The sequence below is a fragment of the Panthera uncia genome, chromosome X, assembly GCF_023721935.1.
Source record: "Panthera uncia isolate 11264 chromosome X, Puncia_PCG_1.0, whole genome shotgun sequence".
Classification (NCBI taxonomy): Eukaryota; Metazoa; Chordata; class Mammalia; order Carnivora; family Felidae; genus Panthera; species Panthera uncia.
Window position 1 is genome coordinate 96,841,621 of NC_064817.1, and position 11,607 is coordinate 96,853,227.

Here is an 11,607-nt window from a genome sequence, read left to right on the forward strand (position 1 = left end):
ACTCACAGACTGTGAGATCGTGACCTGAGCCGAAGTCGGACGCTTAACCGACTGAGCCACCCAGGCGCCCCTCAGTGAGTTTAAATGCTTTACCCAAAGTCACTCAGCTAACAAGTACCAAAGTCAGGTCTTTATAACTTCAGGACCTACGTTCTTAACTTCTGCTCTATGCACCACCAAAAGAAAATACACAACTGCACATTTCACCACGGACAGGCCAGCCTCTCGCAGAATGCTGGTGACTGGGTAGCTTTTCCACGGGACTCATGTGGTCAAGGCAGAATAAAGACAGGTTGGGATCAAGGCCTGAGCATGAAGAACGGGGGGTGTAAAGAAGTATGTTGGCTTGTGTTTGTGTGTGGGTATCAAACTAGGTGGCTGACTACTTCTCTAAATGAAATAACAGCAAAGTAGTAGCCTTAACTACCGTTTTACACATGGAGACCATTGCCGTTGGCCCCCAGTGGTGAAGATTAGTGAAACCTAATCATTTTTTGAAGTCACCCCCCGCAAGCTGCACTTACCAGAAGGTTCTGTAACTCGAGCTTCCATGCCGCAGGGTTTGTGCCAGGACACGCAAACGCCAGAAAATCAATTTTCCTGCAGCTTTCACAGTCAGCGTGTTTGCCAGACAAAACCCCAGCCAGCCACTTTTTTTTTTTTTTTTAAATCAGCGTAGCGCCATTAGAAAGAATACTTACTGGAACACTCCTAACAGCAAGAAGGAAAAGACTTAAATCTAAACCCAACTGTTCAAACTTGAGAGCCACGGGAGATGGTGAAATGTGAATATATTGAAATTGAACATTTTGGTGGCCCCATTTGGACTTAATAAGGCATTCTCTGCTAAGCATCTAATGAATTAGCTTTGATCCTAGTCTCTGCCTCAGTAGCACTGACAGCACATAACTTGACATCATCCTTCTTCCCGCCCACATGTGCCCATGCCCTCAGTGTGCCCCTGACTTATCACCCCGTGACATCCCAGCTTGCCTGCCATCCCCAAGACCTATCTTGATTCTCCTTCCCTCCCGTATTCCTCTGGCACAAATTCTCTCCAATAAACCAAATTATACAAAGGTGGTGGGTGTGAGTTTTGTTACCCTCCCATTTACCATGATAGCGTAATTTATTGAGAATTTACTACATGCCAGGCACTGTGCTGGGTGCTTTATAGGAGTGATCTCACTTCATATTCTATCTCCATTTCAGAGATAATTATTAGAGTGTTAGAGGAATTTAAGTAATTTGTCCAAGTCCAACAGAAGGCATGATCTATAATGGTAGGATTTAGGGCCTTGTGACAGGCTAGTGGAGTATTATATTGGTGCCTTTTACACCATAGCATACTTAACAGGCTTCAAAGTTGAACCAAAGAAGATGAAGGCTAGATAAAATCATGTCAAAATGACAGGTCAAAGATGTAAACCTCAGTGAAGTCACCGGCATTTTGCTCAATGTAGTCACCAGCAATTTCTTCCCTGGGAGGCAGTGTGGAGTAGTAGGAAAAAACGGGTTTGGGAACCCAACAGACCCCGATTTGAGGGCTAATTCTGCCACTTCGCACCTATGCAATTATCACCTTACCTCTCTAAGCTTTGAAGGATGGTAGGGGAGACTAATGATGACAGTGTAATCAAGAATATAGACTTCCATGTCAAATGATCTGGGTTTAAATCGCAGCTACTTCACTCATTTATTCATTCAGTTAATACTTACTGAGGGCATTCTATGTGACAGCCTTTGTTCTAAGCCCTCAAATGAAACAAAGTCCTTTTGGACTTTGTGGATGAGACAAAAAAAAAGATAAGCAAATATGTAAATAACGTGTATGTTTCAGTTGGCGTTAAGTGAAATGAAACAAGCAGGTAAGGAGACAACAGGTCGGGAACACTAATTTATCTCAGCTGATTGAGGAAGGCCTCACTGTTGAGGTGACATTTGCTCAGACACCCAAATGAAGTGGGGGGCAGGCCATGAAAACATGAGGTGGAGGGGTGGGGAGAAATTCATTTCAGATGCAGCGGCATGAGCAAGGCTCTGACCGGGGAACATGCTTGGTCAGTTTGAGAATGAAGGCCCGCGTGGCCGAAGCAAAGCGAGAGAGGGAAGGAAGGGTAAGAGATGAGGGCAGACAAGACAAACCAGAGCCCGTTGTGCTGGGCCTCCCAAGCCCTGGTAAGGACGTTGGATTTTATTCTGTGTGTGATAGGAAGCCATTCTGAGGGGTTTGAGCAGAGGAATGACATGATCCAATTTGTGCACAAAAGGACCGTGCAGACTGCTAGGCGAGGGTAAAAGTTGCAGTACTTTTGACCTTGCAAGTACTTGACGTTGCAAGGACCACCTGTCCATATCCGTTTTGGAGAAACACAAAGACACAATATTTACTCGTGAAGGTGAAGGAGGGCCCAGGAGGTGCACAGGAGTCTATAGTGCCCGGTTCAGGCAGACAGCAGACCGAAGCCACCTTTTCGAATTTGTACCAGCTAGCAGTGCCGCCTGAGCCTTTATTAAAAGTAGCAATTTTAGAGGGGGCTAAATAATTTGGAAGAAAAAGCAGATTATAGTTTTTAATGATGTTCTCTTAACTAAAGATACACAACCTACAGAAGAAATGGACCAAATTCTTAAGCAATAAATAAGCTACAATAATAGTAGATAGCGAAGGAAAAATGAAGGAGGGTAAGGCATTTTTATTTGAAACATGCCATTTCCCCTTCGTTAGTGTCCTGTTCGCAGGGACGGCTTTTTCCAGCCTCTGAACAGCACCTTTTACAATGCCAAGAAACTCACTCCCCTTTCTGGGACACCCATCCCCTATTCAAATAAAAAGGATCCCTTGCTCAAAGGTAACAGAAACCTTTGTAACATCAGTGACTGCCTCCATGAGGACCAAGACTCCTGATGCCAGAAAGGAGGGACAGAATGCATCTCTGAGCCAAAAAGACAGTGAAGTCGGGTGAGAGAGGTAGAGACTGAGAACCCAGCCTCTCTGTGGCATGTACAAAGCTAGTTTTATACATACAGTGGTGGAAATGGACAATAGAGGCATGATACCTGCAGTGGCCAAAAAATAAATGCATAAAGCCAGCCCATTCCCCTTTGGGGAATGCTGGAGTACAAAATACCTAAAACCAGCATACCTGGCTGGCTTGGCCAGTGGAGCGGGCAACTCTGGATCTCGTGGTTGTGAGTTCTCGCCCCACGTTGGGTGGAGAGATTACTTAAAAGTAAATCTTGCCTCCCAAAAAGGTACCTAAAACCATCGTCCCCTGACCTTTCCTTCATTCTATCCTCTCAAATTATTCACTTAGAACACACTGTACATGATTGGGGCATAGCGATGTCACAAACACCAAAACTTTTTTTGCAAAAGGTAATACTTTGTCTACATGCTGACAGCAAATGAATACCGCGAGTGAATTAGCTTCCAATTTATTGGTCTGTTGTGTTAATGTTAATTCTCGACTCTCAACATATCAAAAAAACGCCTGTTGAATCCTGTTGAAATGAAAAATTGTGTTCATGTCCACATCACGAGAAGAGAGTGTGTTATTGTCCTTTGTGCTGGTGCCGCTGTATCGAGCACGTTATCATCAGTTGTTGGGGCCCCATTTTAGGAGGGACTTTGAAAAATTAAAAAGCATCTAGAAGATGGAGCTTCCCAGAAAGAGGGGGGGGGGGTGACGGGAATTCATGTCATAAGAGTAATAAATGAAGGCCCTCATAATGTTTAGTCGGCAAAAGAGACAATTAACAGGTGACACGGCAGTGGTAATCTTCAGCAGCCACACCATGTGGAAAAGGGCGTATTTGTTCGATGTACTGCAGAGTGCAGAATTAGGACCCATTGGTGGAACTGCAGTTGTGATATTCATTCATCCCACAGATACATAGTGAGGGTTTCATACATGCCAGGCATTATGCTAGTCACTGCGAATACAGAGACAGAGAGAGAGAGAGAGAGACAGAGAGAGAGAGAGAGAGACGTAATTCCTACTCCCAAGGAGCTCAGGTTGCACTGGAGATGACCATTAGAAAGCAGTACAACCAGTGCTCCGTTCAATGGAGAAACGGAAGCGGAAAGAAGAGACCGCCCAACTCAGGCAGAAGGCAGGATAGGACTGGAGGGGAGAGAGACGGTCATGAAGGATGTCAGCCCAACAAAAAGAATTTTCTATCAATTTGAACTGTCATAAGTTATGAGCCTCTTCTGGGCTCGGGAGTGCCTCACCACCAGAGACACTTGAGCAGAGAAGCCAGGCTGCATCGGGTGAGAAGCTGAACCAGATGGTTTTGAAGGTTTCTTCTATTTCTAAAAGAAAGGCTGTTACACTACTGATTCCAATTGGATGTTCTATTGATCAAGCGGGTGTTCTCATTTAACTCTTAGGGAAGCAGAAAGCTTCGTTCACCAGGTCTCCCCAGTAACAGCGTTCTGGTTAATGGGGACTTTAATGTGGGAGCCTCAACTTAACTATCAAACGTAAGTTTTAAAGGAAAATTTGCCATCCTCCCCACATGTCTTCCTCAAAAACGTTTTTTAAATCCAAATCAAATGATGATTACTTTTATTGATGGCAGACCATGGGCATTCACCGGAATGTATCCAAAGACCCAAATATGTGAATAACACTTGAACATAGAATTCCCTCCATAAAATGAAGCAATGATTCTGTTAAATAGGGGATTAAAGTAATTTATCATGCTATTAAGTTCTGTCACTAAAACAAATGATGCTTTCTGTGCTAGAAAAATATGTAATGTTTTCGGCACTTCCCGTATGCCGGGCACTGTTCTAAGTGACATGTACGTATTAACTCATGTCATTTCTCTCAAGAAATCTTTGAAGTAGGCACTTTAAAAAAAATTATCCCATTTGATGGATGAGGAAATTGAGGCACGTGGGGGCTCGATAACTTCGACACGTAGCGAGTGAGATTCAAACCCAAGCGATGCGACTCCACACTCTCAAACATGGCACCAGACATTTACGTCATGCACCTGGTCTACGGAGGAACAGTCATGCGCCGCGATGAGGGGCAGCCAGCGTCACTGCAGAGAGAGGCAAAGTCTGAGTGGTGGGCTAAGTGTGGTCACTAATCACTCGTTTCTACGCATCAGCCTCACTGGGCCCAAGATCCAAATTTCCACTCAACAAAAGCAAATTTCTTTGTACAGTTGACCTTCATGACCTGTGACAAATACTTGGAACGGTGATTGTTGAATCCATGAATGCTAGAGCTCTGCTTGATCTCCTGTTTTGGATTAATCTGTTCCTCCTCCATTCATGTATTTCTCCTTTTGGATTTCATATGCTAATTTCTAGCAGTGCTAAGAGAACTCCGCGTGGCCTCTCTGCATACCCGTTGTTTATTCGTTCTGAGGTACAAAATGGTGCTCTGTGGGATGAAATAAATGAATCGTGGCAGGTTTGAGAAAAATGAACTTGCTATTACACATCCTGCCCATAATTTTTTTAATTTCTCCCAGATGATTGAGCTAAGATTCAATTCCTTTTATTGCCTTCAGTATTTTAGCCAAAATAAGACAGACTGCAAAAAAAAAAAAAAAATGCTAGTGATATTTTTTTTCTTCTTTTTGGTCTAAATGTTATACAGTCACTTAAATACCAGTTAGGAAGATAAACGTTTCAGCTCAATTTTTCTCACTTGTGAGCCATTGCTTTTTCCCCTTCTTAACCTCCTTCAGAATTCAGTCATCAACCAGGAGCCAGTCATTTCTGCCACTAACTAACTTTTCATTTCCTGAATTCATTAATATCTGCTGCTTGTACACTGCACACATTCAAAGTGCCCACTTCAAGCACTGCCATTTATTCTCCTAGAAATGCATCATTACCTAAGGGAATAAACCCTTTTAACCTGTATCAGCAATCAAAGAGCTCAAGTAAATGATGAAGTAAATGAATCCAAATTATAGTGCATTCAGATCAGAATTCACAAACCCTTTGCCCTTGCCTTATAAATTTATCTTTGGACGTAATAGCCCATTTGCAAATAATGTAAGAGACAAATTGGTCTACCCCCTCCCCCTTTTGCTCAGGTTCAATTGGACTAAGATGAACACAAAGTACCTCTTTGCAAGTGCATGGAGATACACACCTACCACAGGGTTGTCTCCAATGCCAAAAAAAAAAATGGAATTGACCTAAAAGTCCTTCAATAGGAGATTGGGTAAAGTATGGTGTAGCCATAGCTGGAAATGCTCTGCAGCCATTACAAAAGAGATGTGTTTATTCTCATAAAGATATAAAGAGTTGCAAGGGAGTGAATGATAAAGACCAAATTCAGGGTAATGGTTACTTCTGGCCTGGAGGAAGGGTATGCAGTTAGAGAGGGGAGTATAGGCAGACTTCAACTAACTTCACAATGTTCTACTGAGTTTTGTGGCAAGTAAGGAGGTGTCCTTACATTGTTTCATATCTTACAGTGCAGCTGAGTTATTTACAAGTTTATAAAATTCTTTGAGCCACTGACTAGGAAATTCCTACTGAGGTAAAATTAAGTCACTGAGAGTGTGTTTCATTATGATGTTTAGAAATTGTTTTATGCGTCAGATGAGGATAACGTGCTCTGGAATGAGCATAAATGTCAACGGGTGAGATTTCAATCTTAGAAGACCTTGATTCTTGGGGGAGAAAGTTATTGGTGTGGACAACAAAGGCAAGCTCAGTGGCAAAAAAAAGAACAAAACAAAGTGGATTATAAAGCATATATCCTGATTGGTTTAGCTGGGAGTTGGAGTCAACGATCTCTAGAGTAACTTCAGCTCTAGAATTCTACAGGGCTATAAAACCAGTGTTAGTAACCATTTTTCACCAACCTTCTGATGCCTTTGACCAACAATCTAGATGTCACCCTGATCCGGCTAAGCTTCAGTTATTAAGCAAATACATCTTAAATGCCTACTATGTACATTGTGCTGGCTGCCAAGAGGGCTACCAAAATGAATCAGGTGTGGACTCTGTCCTCAAGAACACCCAGTAATGTGAGTAGGACAGCCACATAGCCAACTCACCATAATGCACTACAGTAAGCTCTGTAGCCAAGGTAGGAGCAAAAGTGCTTTAGGAACATCCAAGAAAGCATTTCTGTGGGAGCAGGAGTCAGGAAAGATTTCACAGAAGACGGTATTTGCTCTGGACCTCATAGGATGAATAGGGATAATTTATGCCTAAGCAAAAGCGTAACCAAAGGCGTAAGACGTGAAGGTGTGTGGCACATTTCAGTGAACAGTGAGTAGTCCAGTGTGACTAGATCGTAGGAGAGTGTAGTCCAGATCATAAGGACTCTTGAATATCATACATAAGAGTCTGAATTTTGTTCTGTAGGTTTTAGGGAACTATGAGAAGATTTTAAAGAATGGTCAGATTCACATTTTGGAAGGATCGCTGGAAGATAAACTGAAGAGAGAGATGAAGCCTGGAGAGTAATTGGGAGGCAATGTAGTCCAGACCAAAAAATGGTGGGAGCCCGCTCCAGGGCAATGGTAATGAGAATGGAAAGAAGACAAAAGAACAGAGAGGAGATATCTATGTCCGAATAAACAAGGCAAAATAAGAGGCCGAGGAAGGAGTAAAAACCAAGCTTGGATATTCGGTGGCTTCCTCATAGAGCTTAGGAGAGCCAGGCTTTATAAGGAAGATAGTAAGTTTGGTCTGGAAATGTTTAATCTGAAAGTGTCTACAGGACCATCAGGTGGAGATGTCCATCAGCAAGGCTTGTTTGCTGTCTCCCCAATACATACCTTGGCTTCAACCTCTTGTCTCTACTTCCATTGTTCCCAACCTAGTCCAAGTCACCACCATCTCTCCCCTAGACTATTAGAATAGCCTCCTAACCACTCTGGCCCACCTTAGAGCATATTCTCCATACAGCAGTTAGAGTAATGCTTTAAATTTTTAAATCGGATCTTATCACATGCCTCCTCAAAATCCTTAAATAATTTCAGAAATTTTCAGAAATTTCAGAAATAAATAACAGAATAAATCCAAACTTTTTACCGCGTCTTACAGGGCCCTACAAGATCTGACCTCTGATTATCCTTCTGAACTCATTCCCTACCATTCTCCCTTTTGCTCATTTGGCTTCAGCCACATTGGCTTTTTTTTTTCCTGTTCTTCTTGCAAACCAACTAAGGAATCCAGATTTCCAATCCAAGTGAACAGTTTCGGTGACTCAGTAAGGTCCTCAGTGGGTGTCCGATCACCATAAACACAATGTTTAATTTGCATGGCGATAACTCTGAAAGTTCCAGCCCTCTGGAATTATTTAAGCAGGTCAACGCAGGCTTCAAGAATGTAGCCAGCCAAAGTCCAGAGAAGAGCAACTAAATAATCAAAAAAGTTGAGGCAGGGGCCAGGAAACCCCATAAAAGGACACTTGAAATCCTGGCATGTCAGTAGTCTCTACCATGCTACCTCACCTCTGGTCAGATAGCACTTTAGAATTTTTCTGTTGGGTTTTCATTCCCAAGGACATAACTCCCAACTCAACTGGAAGTCATGGGGTCATTAAGACCATGCTTCCTTTATATTCTCCAGAATGCCTATCATAGATCTATAAGCGTTTAGCATGCGTTCTAAGGACCACCTGAATTGAGATGACATTTAGTGGCATTAAACTCAAAATCCAAAATGGTAAAGATGAGGGAAACTTGGCTTGGTTGAAAGAACTAACAGTTTGGCCTCAACCTGAGTTGAAAGAGGGACTATTCACTCTATCATACCCTTCCCACACCCAGGAGAGTGCTTTAGATACAGCAGGTGCTCCACAAATATTTGTTAAAAGGACGGATGAAAGGCTAAATACATTAACGCAAACTCAGGCAGTGTTATGCTAGAAAATAATGCTCCAGTGACAAGAAGCAAACAGTTTATTTTTCATTCTGTCTTCGTCAGATATCTGGGGTACCATGTCTATTTCTAGACAATCTAATTGAAGAGAGGCATTGCTAACTAGAATCCTGTGGGGGATAGACCAAAATTGTGAGTGTTCCAGAAATAGTATTAGACACCAGTGGAGTTCAACCTGATGGAGAGATGAAGGGGGGGTATAACAACAGCCTTGCAATATTTGGAGGGCCGTCATGCAGAAGAAGGAACAGAATTGCTTTACGTACTCTAGCAGATAGTGCTAACGGTTGGGAGTCCTAGCTCAGAATAAGAAAGTGCTTTCTTACAATAATTAGTGTCCCGTGCTGGAGTAGGCTAACTGAAATGGTTGTACACTCCCTTCCAATGGCATTTTTTTTTTTTTCCGGGCAGGTAAAGGGTAATCACATAGCAGGATATTGTAGGGGAGATTTCTGAATTGAGAAGAAGATTGAACTGAGGAAGTGTTTTTAGTGCAACTAGATTGCAACCCATTAGTGGAGCCATGAAATCAATTTGGTGGGTCCCGACTGGCGCTTCTTTCTTTTTTCCGGTGAATTAGAATACAGTGGAAAGTATCAGAGAGCATCGCAGGTCACAGAGATGCAAAGATAAGTGCGGTGTTGAGTAGCCTATTTCGGAACCATGTTTACATATGTATGAATGTACCTACCGGGCCACAGCGTGACATGCTCTTCTTACCATGGGTTGCGATCGAAATTGTTTGAAACCCACTGCACCGAGACCTTTCCCAGTTTTCATATCTGGTGTCTAAGAATGCTTGTCTCTGTTGCAGAGGTCCAAAATTGCTGTCTATGAGAAAATGTGGTCTTACATGAAATCAGCAGAGCCATCTGTGTTTACCAAAACAACAGCAGACGGAGTGGCCCGGGTGCGGAAGTCCAAGGGAAAGTTCGCCTTCCTGCTGGAGTCAACCATGAATGAGTACATTGAGCAGAGAAAACCGTGTGATACCATGAAAGTTGGTGGAAATCTGGATTCCAAAGGCTATGGTGTGGCAACCCCTAAAGGCTCAGCATTAAGGTGGGTGGAATAATATAACAATATCCGTGTTGTTATAGTATTCCACCTACCCTGATGCATTTTGTTGTCATTTTCTTTCTTGTGGATTTTGAGGTAACTTTTAAAAGTTTAAAATCTACAATATTCCATGGAGTTAAATAAGACGGTAAATTATGGTTTCATCTATTTAATGCATCCATTTTTTTTTAATGTTCTCTCTCTGTGTTGTCCTCTCTGACTGTTTGTTGCTGTTTTAATTTTACAGTTCAACGGCTTTTTCAATTTAAATGGTAAAAGCCAAGTTATGGTGCCATATGTGACGAATGTTAATTGCATGGATGTGGTGTTCTTGTTACTTTTTTTCTCAAAGACAACTTCCCCATCCCGCACACTTCGGTTTTGAGCAAATGTTACCCTCCATGCCACCTTCCAATATTTAACCCTGTATTCGCTGTACAGACATTTTTCTAGCTCCACGTTCTGTGAAATTTAGCCAATTTGTCCTCTTGTGCTCCTTTTTATACGTTAACGATTTCCTACGCATTTGTGCATTTTCTTACAAGTTATGTTTTATCGTTTCAAGAAATGCTGTTAACCTGGCAGTATTAAAACTGAATGAGCAAGGCCTCTTGGACAAATTGAAAAACAAATGGTGGTACGACAAAGGAGAGTGCGGCAGCGGGGGCGGTGACTCCAAGGTCAGCCTCAATGTCACCACAACCGGGTACCCTTAGTGACGAGTAATCGGCAAGACTGTTATCTTATTACTGAGGAGAGAGCACAAGACGCACACAGAGAGTGGAATGACCAGGTTATTCCGCTGCCTGGCAGCTTTGGGAACCAGAAAGACTCCGGGGCACTGCCCGCATTTTTGATCTAACTTGGGTCCCTTCTTAAACTCCCAGACAGAGGCTCCCCCTCCACACCCCTCCCTTCCCCTCACACGCCAGACCGGTTGCCTTATGAAGGCCACGGTGTGGGTCTCCACGGCCTAGGCTCTCAAGAGCCCAAGGCTTTTCCTTGAGACTGTCCCCGCCTGCCTCACATGAGCGGTGTGAGAAGTCAAATCTATCTACTGAAAAGTCGGGTTACGGCCTTTTTTTTCCCCCTAAGGCATGATGGTTGCTCACCGAGGTTGATTGGTTGATTAGAGTTGCTTTCTTCAGTCGTGTGTATGAGTGATGAGATGTTGTTCTTCGTATGCGGTGGCCTATTTAAGCTGGCCCCACTTAACTTGAAAAGCCAAAGAACGAGCTCGGTTTCAAGTTAAATGGGGTCTTTCTTCAGTAGGCCACCCCATATACAGACTCGGCAAAGATATTTTGTATCTTTAAACAAGCGCGTCGCCTAACCGTGATACTCCATGTGTGTGAATCCCTGACTTGGCTTCTCCTTAGCCGTGTTCTTGGTTCAGGTAGGTCTAATTGTTATCCAGGCTGCCATCATGAGAAAACCCATCTCACTTGGCATTCCTTTGGCTCCATAATGCTCTTCGGGACTAGAAAGAACGAATAACCCTCATCCAAGCAACGAGAAGTAGTTGCAAGCTCAGAAGCCATGACAGCAAGTAGTGGAAGGACACGTTGGGTAAGTACAGGAGAGGACCCGAGAACACAACCCTCCATGACCCAAAGGGCATGACAATTATATTGAAGCATGTAAGATCGACTCTTGTACAACCAAGA

The 11,607-nt window shown here is 43.0% G+C and overlaps 1 protein-coding gene across 1 annotated transcript in view; it reads left to right on the plus strand.

The window, feature by feature from the left end:
* LOC125931944 (glutamate receptor 3) overlaps positions 1-10,854 on the plus strand; it is a 58,608-nt gene extending 47,754 nt beyond the window's left edge. Inside the window, exon 7 of the mRNA XM_049644244.1 lies at positions 9,696-10,854. Coding sequence (XP_049500201.1) covers positions 9,696-9,956 — 261 coding nt within the window. The 3' untranslated portion in view covers positions 9,957-10,854. The remainder of the gene's footprint in view (positions 1-9,695) is intronic.
* The last annotated feature ends 753 nt before the right edge of the window (positions 10,855-11,607 follow it).